The sequence below is a fragment of the Hyperoodon ampullatus genome (genome assembly GCF_949752795.1).
Source record: "Hyperoodon ampullatus genome assembly, chromosome: 17".
Classification (NCBI taxonomy): Eukaryota; Metazoa; Chordata; class Mammalia; order Artiodactyla; family Ziphiidae; genus Hyperoodon; species Hyperoodon ampullatus.
Genome location: NC_136930.1, coordinates 41353351 through 41366968, shown reverse-complemented (window position 1 = coordinate 41366968; position 13618 = coordinate 41353351). Strand labels below are relative to the sequence as shown.

Genomic DNA, 13618 nt, shown 5'->3' with positions numbered 1-13618 from the left:
TGAAATCTATAGTTTTAAGAACATCACTTAAAAAGAATGATACCTTCCCTTGCCCTCCCAGGATACCTAGTCTATCTACTATAAAGAGCAGGGATGAGTTTGTTTCCCTGCTTTGTACATATGACAAGTTTATAGGAAGAGATTTTATTAATACTTGTGTACTGTATCAAGCTAAATCTGAAACTCCCATCAGATCATTATAGACTTTTATGTGACTTGAGTCATATTTGATGAGAAAATGTATTTGCTGCAGGTCTGGGCATGAGGGTGGTAGATGAGGCCACATCCCTGTATCGTGGGTCGTATCCAGCATCCCATGGTTGACCCCCACCTGCAGCTTACCCACTGCTGCCTGACTGCTCCACCTTTGGTCCCCTCCAATAGCCAGCTCTTGGTGCTTTGTGCACCAGTTCCCTGAGGTTAGCAGTGGGTAGCAAACATAGTGCTGGTAGTGTTTCTTCTTCTCTGTGTTATCTCAGTTATGTCTTTTGCTTTCTTTTGCCTTCCTTTAAGACCAGTGGAGAGAAGTCTTCACTAGGCAGTCAGGAGATGCCAGCCAAGTCCTTCCTATCCTGCCCTTCTATTCTCAAATTGAGTTGTTAACCCTGTAGAGACAGCCCCAGGGACAGTCCCTGGTCATCCCTAGACTACAATATTAGAGATACAAGTTTGGATTAAGTTTGAAGCTTGACTCAGATGGTCTTTGACCCTTGGCAGTCAGCATCCTAAGTTGGATCTGTCCCAGGGTCCTTTGTCACATCAGGTCTCCAGATGAGCTTTCAAACATTGCAAAGCCACTTACAGAGCCAAATTCCTGGAGTCTAGCTGGTATGATAAGTTAATTTGTACCTAGAAATGAGGACACTGCATCACAGAGGGATAAACAACTTGCCTGGGCCCTTCCAGCTAACAGTAGCAGTGAAATTTGAATTCTGTGGAGCTAGTCTCAGCTTGGATTAGACTTCTCCTATCCAAGTCTTGACCTGACATTTAACCATTTCCCTGGGCCAAGGGCATGTCAAGTGCTGCTTTCTTTCCTTTAGGATCTTATACTTCCAGAGTACTCCTTTGGTCAAATGGGCCAACAAAAGTTAAACTAGCAAGTTTTCTAAGTCAGAAATCTGTGCCTTTCAAAAGAGGGAATATCTGTGGCTTTACTGAAATAAAAATAACAGGAACTGATGTTTCATGCCAATTTTAGAAAAAGGTGGGATGCAAATATATTCTACAGAAATTTATTGAAGGACTTGCTAATGGCTACCTTCGACACTTTTAAACACTTACGTTAATGTGCACATGACTCATGAAGCAGAGAGTAAATCACACAGAAAAATAAAAATGACGCCAAAGAAACAAGCAAATGGCAGGTAGCAGCTATCCAGAACTGCCTTTGTAAATGTCGGAAGTTGCTGAAATTAAAATTATTAAGAAGAAAGAATGTATGACCTCCTGAGCTGCCACGGAGTTACTCACTAGTCTTGCAGTGACATGAGGTACAGATGAGATAATACATGTGAAAAAGCACTTTGAAAGGATAATTGTAAAACCGTCAGTCATGTTATTTGTTTTTAAGGAGTTTTGGAATGCAGTGAAGACCTACATTGGTGGAAATGGGCACAGTATGCAAATGTGGAAGCAGATGTGAAACAGGGAGGGATGTGTCAGGATGTGAAACAGAGACCATATTGGAAATAACACTGCCTCCACAAAATGGAATACTATGCAGACTCTGAAAGAATGAGGCCGCCCTACATATAATGATGTGAAACATTCTCCAAAGATGTTCTGTTAAGTAGAAAAAAAGCAAAATACAGAAAAATGTGTATAATATGCTACTATCATTTGCATAAAAAACCAAAACACAGGGCTTCCCTGGTGGCACAGTGGCTGAGAGTCCGCCTGCCGATGCACGGGACACGGGTTCGTGCCCCGGTCCGGGGAGATCCCACATGCCACGGAGCGGCTGGGCCCGTGAGCCATGGCCACTGAGCCTGCGTGTCCGGAGCCTGTGCTCCGCAACGGGAGAGGCCGCAACGGGGAGAGGCCCGTGTACCGCAAAAAAAAAAAAAAAAAAAAAAAACACATGCACTCTGACACACACCTGCCTAAAACATATCTGAAAAGAAAACCTCAGGAACCAGCAGCAGTAGCTAACTTTGAGGAGGGGACCTAGTGAACCCCAAGGGTGTGAGAGAGATTTAACTTTTCACTGATCCCTCTTGTGTGGTACGCGTGTGTTACCCATTCAAAACTAAATGTTCTAAAAAAGAAATTTAATTGACACTAGATACAGTTAGATGAGATAAAGAAATGACTGGCAGAGGAACTCAGTATAGATAAGAAATCTGGATTTCACAAAAGTAAATTGGAAGTCTCTGAGACTTTGAAATTGTATTCAATGCGTTTATTCTACTTTACTATACCAAGTTTAGAAAAGTGTTTTTTTAAATTCCTTCTTCCTAGAAATGTAATATTGAACAATTATCTTATAAGACCTTTTTTTTTTTTCCAAAGAAAGGACAGAGCTGACCAATAATTTTGTCCAGGTTCTTATGTATGGTTTTTATTATTTTCCTTTCATTGAAATGCTTAATAATGTATATTGTTTTCTTTTTAAAAATTCTCATTAGAAAATAGCTTTTAAATTGTGTATATGATTTCTGTCTTCACAAAGTATTACAGAATAAATCGTTGCATTAGATTAAGCTTATTTTATAGCTCCTACAATACCATGAATAGCTATTGTCCAGCTTGTGTAAAAAATCAAATGAAGTCTCAGAAACTAGAGTTCAAAACTCTAGGGCCTCCCTGGTGGCGCAGTGGTTGAGAGTCCGCCTGCCGATGCAGGGGATACGGGTTCGTGCCCCGGTCCGGGAGGATCCCATGTGCCGCGGAGCGGCTGGGCCCGTGAGCCATGGCTGCTGAGCCTGCGCGTCCGGAGCCTGTGCTCCGCAACGGGAGAGGCCACAACAGTGAGAGGCCCGCGTACCGCAAAAAAAAAAAAAAAAAAAAAAAAAAAAAACTCTAAGTCATTTGGTTAAGAGCAACAGGAAATTGATGTCTTCCAATTGTGAGATTTTATAGACACACCAAATTGTTTCAGGTTGGAGTGAATGCTGGTTGTAAATTATATACACAACAATGCTGACCTCAATGGTGAAACAGGTTGAATTATGTTTTCATGTGTGCTATCCAGAAAATGCTACATAAACCAGTTTTTCTCAGGCTGTTAATTATTAATAAATAAGCAGTTTTCCATGTTATTTGGAAGGCAAGTCCCCTTCTTCTGTGGCCACTCCTCCCCCACACATTCCCTTCCTCCATTATTACAGTATAAGTAACGTTAAGGTGATGACAGTAACACATTCCTACATAGGTTTACTATGTGGTATTTTACCAAGCTATCCCTGGAATTCTAGATTTTAAATTGGATCAAATAAATCTTACAGCAGAGTCATCTTTCACCTTCGTTATTTCTGCTAAAAGGACTCCAATAAATGGCAATGATTAAGGTATTCATTTACCAGAGTTTCAAAGTGTAAAATACCTAAGTTTGTGTGTGTAAAGGACCCAAAGATGACTAGGTGCAGAGTAGATCATCATCAGGTGATGGATTTCCCCACTCTCTGGGCTCTGCCATCTAGATCTAGATGGATCTAGCTTCATCGTGTACTTACTGGTCCACGTGGAAACAAACAGCCAGGTTGGATGTGTTTTCATGTCTCCATATGCACGCGTTCTGATCTTCCCCATCTTTGAGGAAAGCTTCTCTGAAGAAGCCAGGATTCATCTGGAACAACAGAGAAAAATCAGAATTTATGTCCTACCACATCCATTCCCTAGCCCTTATCCCCCTTTATAGGTAATGCCGTCAGGTGAATGCATGATGCTATCTGGGGATGGTTTGATGAATCGTATTTTAATAGACATGGACCTTTACAAGTAATGCTTAGTCTATAGGAAATGTTTACATAAACAAAAAGGCTTAAATGTCCCTTTCAACTTGTTTGTCTTTTCAATTTTATTTAAAGGTATGACACTGGCATTTGCAGGAACATATTTATTGGTGAACTTTGCTCCAAATATAACTCAGGATATCTCTGCAAGAACAGTACAGTATTACGTTGTTGGCTGGCAGTTCATGACCTACGGGGTAAGAATTCTAAAAATTTTACTGTTACAGAGGCAGTATTATCTAGACCACTGGTACACGCAGATGCTGGAAAACTAATATAATCTTTTCTTCTCAGCATTAATATCTCATTAAAATGTAAATATATTTGACCAGTACTAAAGTATTTCAAACACTAAATCAGCAATAAAAGCACCCCCATTTCCCAGGTATTCTGTCCTTGGGGGTGACCTATCACTGGAACAATTTCCACAATTTAATGGAGTTTAATCCGGCAAATTCCAGAGCAACATATTTTAGGACAATTCAGAGTAAAAACAAACGAACAAAAAAACTCTCTTCCCAGGTCAAAGGAAAGTACCTGAAGACACATTTTACTTCACTGAATTTTATCCAAGATAGGTATTCCCTTCAAAAAAGCTTTCTGGGCTTCCCTGGTGGCGCAGTGGTTGAGAGTCCGCCTGCCGATGCAGGGGACACCGGTTCGTGCCCCGGTCCGGGAAGATCCCACATTCCGCAGAGCGGCTGGGCCCGTGAGCCATGGCCGCTGAGCCTGCGCTTCCGGAGCCTGTGCTCTGCAACGGGAGAGGCCACAATAGTGAGAGGCCCGCGTACCGCAAAAAAAAAAAAAAAAAAAAAAGCTTTCTTTGAGACCCATGCAGTAGTCTGTCTTAGGAGAAGCAGACAGCGGGTAGGACAATACTGAGAGATGTGTAAAAGAAAGAACGGAATGAGCTGATGTAGAAATTGGAAGCCACTAATTGGGATATTTTATTTGATGCAATGGCTGTATCCGGTGGGTATAGAGCAGTGGTCCCCAAACTTTTTGGCACCAGGGGCCCGTTTCGTGGAAGACAATTTTTCCACGGAGCGGGGTGTGGGGGTGTGGTTCAGGCAGTAATGCAATGATGGGGAGCGATGGGGAGCGGCAGATGAACCTCCGCTCCCTCTCGTACCACTCACCTCCTGCTGTGCAGACCGGTAGAGGTCTGAGGCCCGCGGGCTGGGGACCCCTGGTACAGAGAATGTGATTGAAATGGTTGGTATGTAACTTGTTATGGAAGTCAGTTTAGATTGGAGAATAAGAATATTCTAGGAAGGGCAGGCAGTAAGAAGAAAACTGGGATTGTCTAAATGAGCATTTAACCAAGAGCCGAATTGGTAAAATATCAAGAGTTGTGAATTCAATAAAAATAATCAAAGCACACAGAGTCAAACATTTTTAGGGTTAGAAGTGACCTCAAAAAACTATCTGGTCCAGTGCTCTGCCATTAGAACAGGTAAAATAGTATGATCCTGCTGTATACCTATTATTTAAACGTGTGACATTGGCATTTGCAGAGACATGGCGAACTTTGCTCTCAGTGTGATATAACTCAGGATATTACAGCAGGAACTGCATGGTATCACACTATGGTGTGGCCCTTCCTAGTCGTATGACAAGAATCCTATTATTTTACCATCTCTGATATACAATTCTGACCACTGGGACACAAGTGTTTATAGGGTTTTTCTTTTTATAGTTTCTCACTGTACTTCTTTCTCTTACTCAACAGAGACACTGTTTAGAAACATTCCTCATACTCTACACTCCCTTTAATAAACTATCCTATTTCCCTTCTAAACACCACCAAAGATTTATCCCCCTCCACTTTCTCAGCTCCTAGTCACTCCTCACTCGTCCTAAGCTAGTAGACCCCTCCCCACGAATTACCAAGTGGAATTGCTTTTTTTGGTCCTTATTCTTCTTGAGCCTTGTGCAGCACTTCCTGATGGTCCACTCTCTTCTCCTTGCATCTCTCTCTTCCCGGGCTTCCTTGGTTTGTTTTCCCTGTTTCTCTTCTTCCTCTCTGATCAGTCCATCCCAGGCTCTTGGTAGGTAACTTCTTCTCTTCTGCCATCCACTCTTTATCTATTTGTGCTGCAAACTCGTCCAGGGTTTTCTAGGGTGATCTCATTGCCCACTCCACCACCATCATTCTTTAGAAAGACTTCCAAATCCAGACCTGCATCTCCTTCCCAGATCTCTTCTAAGCTGCAAAGCTATGTTCTCATCTGTCTACTTACTACTCGTTCCTGCTTGGATGTTCCATAGATTCTGCAAAAGTAACATCTCAGAAACTGAACTCAATATCTTTTCCCCTAAACTCCCTCCTCTCTTAAATTGGAAGGTTCCCCTTACCTCCGCCCTCCATCAAACTTTAGGGTTGGTCTTCCCAATTCAGAGTAGGTTTCCTCAGGTCCGTCATACTTTGTGTCTCCCCCTCCCCTATTTTATCTTTCTACTTGTCCACCATACCCAGTCCTTTAACTATTAAGGCTTTCATCAATCAAATCTAAGCACTAGAAGGGCTCATTGAGCATTTCATGATAGTCTAGACTTGATGTCCTACCAACACATTATTATTCTTTGCCTATAAGCAAAACAAATTCTTCATCCAGTAAGAAAAGGGTCACAGAGTCTGTGACCAGAAAATTAAAAGCCTGAGCTGAATCCTTTGGAGATTAAAGATGCATCAAGACTTATTTCCTGGAATAAACAGCATTGTTTGATGATGATGTATTTTATATCGTTTTAACACCATAGAAAACATTTTAAAAGAACAAAACTACCTTTTTAAACCTTATAGTTCCATGAAAAAAGTACTCTGAAATTAATTGCATTTTTCCACTTTCCAAAGTTAGCTCTTAATTCATTCATTTATTCACAATTCATTCAACTTATTAGCCACCTAGAATACAGAGGAGAATTCCTGAAGCAGGAATTTTATAGTCCTGGGAGAGACCCATATTCCTGTAAAATAATGAAAGTATACTTGAAAGTAAATGTTGCCAAAAATGTAAATAATTCCAGATATTTATAAGATAGCATAAAATAAACCCTTAATAAAGTCACATTTGGATAGCACTATTGGCATTAGACTCTTAGGGGGATAGATCTATATTATCTCAGTTTATCTCAGTTTGGAATTTAATCCATTATATGTTGCATCTCTAAAGACTCTAGAAGTTATCAATTACATACTAAGATCTTGAGCTGAGGTTTGGTTTAAATCTGTTAAACATCTACGTAATTAATATTTAATCCTTCAACATCGCAGATTCTGTGCTTTTTCTGCAAACCATAATTGCAAAGATCATAATTACAGTAATTAAGACGATTCTTTGAAGTACATTCATCTAACAGTTTTTGTATTACACCAAGTATAAATGCAACACCTGAACTGCCTTTTGGGACTGATCAAATAACTAATAAAATGAATAAAAATATTTTAAGTCTGAATAAATTTTACATGTCTCAAAAAGGGATTGTAAAGTCATATTACAGACTAGTTAATAGCATCTCCTTGTATCATGTGTTGACCTGTCCCAGGTCAATATCCATTTTCCCTTTAAGGCTTACATGAAGTCAAAGCCTCAGAAGCAAGGCCCAGGAGCCTATCCTCTGAGCTGGGACTCTTTTGGGCAGGAAGAGGATTTGAGGAGCCTGGTGTCTACTGGCCAGAGAGGAATGAAGTGTCCTTTGCTCACCCACTAAAACAGACTTTCCCACCTGCTGTTTGCCAAAAAACAAAGAGCAATCAAGTTTGCAAGGTCAAACTAGCTTGGAGAGATGCTATAAAACATACATGGCCCCCTGAGAAATTCATCATCTCCATCAGCAAGTTAAAAACTAGAAGTCCTTTAGGAAAGAGACAGGCTTAACCTTGTTACTCCTGCCCTGCCCAGGCTTATATGACCACGAGGCCCTTTTCTTGAAGGGCCTTTTGTTGAGTAGCAACTATTAATGCCTCTGCAGAACCCACATGAGGAAACATGGCTCTGAGCCTCAGTTAGTTCGGGTTCTTTGGCAGGCTTGACTGTGGCTGTTTTGCCCACCCAGATTTCCCCATAGACTATTCAGATGGAAACCTCTCTTGTGAACACAGAATCCTTTACAAAATAATCTGCATGGTGCTCATTTCCTCTCCACTGGACCAAAAATTAAATCAGCCGAAGCAGGGACCCAGCCTGTCGATTGGTGTAATTCTCCACCCCGAAGCCGACTATTAAGTTGGCCTTTCTGGCAAAAGTTGCTTCAAGCACCCACCAGCAGGTGTTAAAATCTGAAGGGAGAAAACTATGTGTGTACAAAGCCTCCGTGTCTGTTGCATGAGGTTCATCTGCTTTGTTGTCTGCATGTAAGTAACACTCGCAGGTCTGCGCTAGGATACACTTTGCGGCCGCAGTAGCCAACCTCACTGAGCAGTCTGAGCCCTATGCCCACTCCAACCATGTTCTGTCCTTCATCTGTGCAACAGCCCTAGACATTGGCAGATGGAGAAACTGAGTTAGGGAGGTTCAGTAGCTTGTCTAAGGTCACTTAAATACTAAGTGGCAGAGCCAGAATTCAAAACCGGGTCATCCACTTCTGGGGTGCACACTCCAGTTCATTTCCCCACACAGCTCTCCAAGCAGAATTAATACAAGCTGACCTCCGAGTATCAGACCTTTGTCCAGGCTTGGCCTTAGAGAGAACCTTTGCAGAGCTCATTTCTTTTGGACAAGGCAGCTATATCAAAAGCTATACTTTCAGAAAGAACTCGGTGAGAGAAAAGGAGGTGAACACAGGCTCAGATTCTGGTAGTAAGACTAGGATTTCCAGTGATGAAATTTTGTGTATCTCTTTTGTCACATGATCCCATGGACTGCTAGTGCTCTTTTTACCACTGAAAACAGGGTGATGCATGCCTTTAAATCAAATTGGAGAATGAATCCAGAAAACCCAGAATAATTCAGAAAACTCATCCTGAAAATTTTGTTCCTCTGGAAAGACTTCAGGTACCCAAACCTGAATTAGTTTCCTATTGTTTCCATAACAGATTGTCACAAACTTAGTGGCTTAAAACAACACAAATTAATTTTCTTACAGTTTTGAAGGTCAGAAGTCCAACACAGGTCTCATGGACTAAAATCAAGGTATTAGCAGAGCTGTATTCCTTGCGAGCGCCCCTTGGGGAGAATCTGTTTCCTTGCCTTTTCCAGCTTCTAGAGGCAGCCAGCATTCTTTGACTTGGGTCTTTCTCATGTTACATCTCTCTTTGACCACAGCTGGGAAGGTTCTCTGCTTTTAAGGACCCTTGTGACTACACTGGGCCCACTCGGATAATCCAGGATAATCTCCACATCTCAAGGTCCATAGCCTTAATCACATCTGCAAAGCCCCTTTGCTGTGTAAAGTATCATACACACAAGTTTCAGAGATTAGGACGTGGACGTCTTGGGGTGGGAGGAGGGGCATAATTTTGCCTTCCAGAGCTGTACCACTTAACCCTTCTGAGCCTTGGTTTCCCCATCTGTAAAATGAGGACAGTAATAGTGCCCACCTCCTGAGGTTGTTGTGAGGATTCAATGAATTAGTACAAGTAAAGCATGTGGCAGGCATGCACTAGGTACTGTTATTATTTCTGGCCTCTGAGATAGCAATCAGCAAAGCAGCCTCTTCCTGGGTCGCAACAACCTGCAGAAGTCACAGCTTCTTTGATATTGATTTTTTCAGAGAGGAGAGAAAATGTTACTAGAAAAGAAAAAATTAACATTAACTCATGCTGCTTGAATATTTTATTCCTGGGAGCTCCGTGATCTCTTGCCACAGGACAGAACCCAGGGCAACTGCAGTCATTCTGTGAATAATAGAAACTCATGTTTTATAGATCTGAAGCCACAGAGATAGAGTTTGTAAAAAAAAGTCATACATGATTTTCAAAACTGATAATTACCATCATCCCCCCCCAAAATGTTAATAATTAGCATGCTAACAGATTTAGCTAACATGCTCTGTGCCTTAGTGCAGGAAGAGCTTTCTTCCCTCCAGCCACAAACACAGTGGTCCCGAAAGCTGCTGGGAGCTGTCTGTAATTGTATCACATGAGAAATGGACAACTGTGGTGGAGGGGAGACCAAGCCGAGAGGGATGTTTCGGTTTCGATGGCAGCTTTCAGGAAAGCAAAGAGATAGGAGTTGAATAGCTTTTGTAGCACGACTTGATTAAATTAAAGGTCTGGCAAATAAGTGCTATAAGGAAGAGTTAAAATGATTGGTTTAATTTGCCAGGAAAAGAAAAGACTAAGGGATGAGTTAATCTTCCATATTAGATGAAACGGTTTTTAAATGAGGAAGATGTGGTCCTGCTGCTTTCCATGCCCACAGAGGATTAAAGGGAGAAACAAACCAACAAGAAAAACCTTGAGTTAGAACAGAAGAGACATGTTTATTTACGGCTCCATAAGTAAAATGCAGCCCTGAAAGTAGTGAAGTCCCTAACTCTAGTCATTTTTAAGAAAAAAATTAATGCTGGTATTTTCATTTGTCCAATGTAAACATTCATATTTATGATTTCAGTCCAGAGATACTGTCTCTTTGGGGGGAGAAAAAAAAAGCTATGCTTCAGGTTATCTTAAGGACTACAAAAAAGAAAAAAAAGCTAAAACAAAAATAAAATTGAGAACTCAAAATTATACTAGTTTTCTTAAAGGTAGTAAATTTTTAGACATTCAGTCAGTTAATACTTATTGAACACTCAGTTTATTAGACATGAGGCTTGTTTTTTGGCAAGTTCATAATAAATTTGAGGTGTGATTTACTCATTAATTAGAAAAATACTTATTGAGTGACCAACAGTATTCCAGGCACTGGAGGCAGAAAAGGTCCCTGTTCTCATAGAGCAGATGTGCTAGTGGGAAACAGACAAGAAACACATAACCACACGAACAGGTCATGATAAAATACTCCACAGTAGCCACCTGAAGTCGGGGTTGTGATGGGATGACTGGGTGGCTCTGTGAGATCAGAACGATCTGGGAAGATCTGTCTGGGGAGCTGAGTGACTAGGAGTCATTGTGCAAACAATAGCTCAGGGAAAGAGCATTCCAGGCAGGGCAAACTCTTAGTGCAAAGGTCCCAAAGCTGAGCAATCTGAGGACCTCAAAGGACTCAGCGGGGTGGCAGGGGTTGGCGGGGAGGGCTAGGCCATTTGTGGCTGGTGCAGGTTGGACCGTCCAGGAGCCAGCCGTACAAGATGATGAGGTCCCAGAAGTTAACTGGGACTTTGTAATCCAGGAGGGAGAGCAGAGCTTATTCTTAACGTGCTGGGACGTTTAAGCAAAGGAATGACTAGATCTAATTTCTATTTTTACTACATGTATCATCCTGGATGAATCTCATAAACATAATGCACAGTGAAAAAAAAGCAAGCGAGTGAAAGCAAGTATAATTCCACTTGTATAAAGAACAAGTGTGCAAAAATAAACGGCGTCATTTGGGGATACGTAGAAATGTGATAAAGTATAAAGAAAATGAATGGTAAACACAAAACTCAATGTAGCGGTTCCTGGGGAGGTTGCAGGAGGAGGAGAGTGCAATTGGGAACGAGAGACTTCACAGGATTGATGGGTTCTGTTTCTCAGGTTGAGTAGAGGGCACAATCGTACTTGTCACATTACTGTAAATACCTGATATGTATATTCATATATACTCTCTATTAGTGAAATATTTCATTATCCAAATTGTATTTTTTTTTTTTTTTTTTTTGCGGTACGCGGGCCTCTCACTGTTGTGGCCTCTCCTGTTGTGGAGCACAGGCTCCAGACGCGCAGGCTCAGCGGCCACGGCTCACGGGCCCAGCTGCTCCGCGACATGTGGGATCTTCCCGGACCGGGGCATGAACCCGCGTCCCCTGCATCAGCAGGCGGACTCTCAACCACTGCGCCACCAGGGAAGCCCCCAAATTGTATTTTTAAATGACTCTTCTTGCTGCTGAATGTCTGGATTGTAAAGAGGCAAAAGTCAAATCAGAGATAAAGTAGAAGCTGTTGCACTAGTCAGAGAGGGCGGCGAGGAATGAGGGAAAAGGAGGAATTTTCAGCTTGTGCAGCAGGGCACGAGGTGATGCCATCTCCTGATGGGGTGGAGGCCCAGGAGGAACAGGTAGGGAAGGTAGGCCACCAAGAGTTAAGTGTTGGGGACTTCCCTGGTGGTGCAGTGGTACAGAATCCACCTGCCAGTGCAGGGGACACGGGTTCAATCCCTGGTCCAGGAAGATTCCACATGCCACGGAGCAGCTAAGCCCGTGCGCCACAACTACTGAAGCCTGTGCATCTAGAGCCTGTGCTCCACAACAAGAGAAGCCACCACAATGAGAAGTCTGTGCACCGCAAGGAAGAGTAGCCCCCGCTCGCCAAAACTAGAGAAAGCCCGTGTGCAGCAATGAAGACCCAACGCAGCCAAAAAAATAAATAAATAAAGAGTTAAGTGTTGGGACTTCCCTGGTAGTCCAGTGTTTAAGACTCTGCGCTTCCACTGCAGGGGACACAGGTTCGATCCCTGGTCGAGGAACTAATATCCTGCATGCCACACGATGCAGCCAAAAAAAAAAAAAAAAAGAGTTAAGTGTTGCCCATATTCGTGTGTTATGGCTGTTATGCATGTGTCAGACTTCTCTGTGACCCAGTGGTTAAAAATCTGCCTGCCAATGCAAGGGACACAGGCTTGAGCCCTGGTCCGGGAAGATCCCACATGCTGTGGAGCAACTAAGCCTGTGCACCACAACTACTAAGCCTGTGCTCTAGAGCCCTTGAGCCACACTACTGAGCCCACATGCCACAACTACTGAAGCCTGCGTGCCTAGAGCCCATGCTCCACAACAAGAGAAGCCACCACAGTGAGAAGCCTGGGCACCACAACTAGAGAAAGCCCATGTGCAGCAAAGACCCAACGCAGCCAAAAAAAAAAAAAAAAAAAAAAAAGCATGTGAAAATGTCTGGTAGACAACTGGATAAATGAGACTGGAGTTGGGAGGTCAGGACTGGAGATCTAGATTTGGGCATTATTGCCATGTAGGTGACGTTAGAACTCTGGGTCTGGATCACTAAGGCTCCTTATGCTGTTCTCATATATTTATAATTGTCTTTAGGAGCTCCAGTCATCCTCAACCCTCATATGATAGTTGTTGCAAAAATCAAAAAGAGAAGTGTGACATTCTGAAGACTTCGTATAGAATAATTTACACTTTACTCTTTTTCATTTTTTCATTTCTAGATTTTAGAAATACTAATTTTCTGCATTCTCCTATATTTCCATAAAAGAAAAGGAATAAAACACATTGTGATTCTGCTAACCCTGGTGGCACTTCTAGGTAAGGATATTTTTTGTTTTCTCATTATCTAATCTAGCCATGCTGAGTCATAAAAGAGTTTAAAGGAAAATATTTGAGCATTCTATTTTTTCTCATTGTTTCTACTTTTCAATTCTGATCTATAGAAACTGAGTCTCAGTTATGCAAATTATACTTTTCATGTCCATTGCTGCAATTGATATATGTTTAATTTTAAATATATTTAAGGATTTTTACTTCTTGATCATTTTATTTGCTCTCTGACAATTTGGGGATTTTTTTCTTAGTAAATAATTGAAGAATATTAAAAGAGAAACAAATGAATAAACCTAAAT

The 13618-nt window shown here is 41.8% G+C and overlaps 1 protein-coding gene and 1 long non-coding RNA gene across 3 annotated transcripts in view; one reads left to right on the top strand and one right to left on the bottom strand.

Moving 5' to 3' along the window:
• Positions 1–13618, bottom strand: part of LOC307065463 — a 56787-nt gene that overhangs the window by 22176 nt on the left and 20993 nt on the right. The window contains exon 2 of the long non-coding RNA XR_013811338.1: positions 3678–3790. This is a non-coding gene — a long non-coding RNA (uncharacterized lncRNA). The remainder of the gene's footprint in view (positions 1–3677; positions 3791–13618) is intronic.
• Positions 1–13618, top strand: part of NIPAL2 (NIPA like domain containing 2) — a gene marked incomplete at its 5' end in the record, with an annotated part of 71509 nt that overhangs the window by 43910 nt on the left and 13981 nt on the right. For both annotated transcript variants that reach the window (XM_079722289.1, XM_079722288.1), the window contains 2 exons: positions 4032–4153; positions 13208–13304. In XM_079722289.1, coding sequence (XP_079578415.1) covers positions 4032–4153; positions 13208–13304 — 219 coding nt within the window. The remainder of the gene's footprint in view (positions 1–4031; positions 4154–13207; positions 13305–13618) is intronic.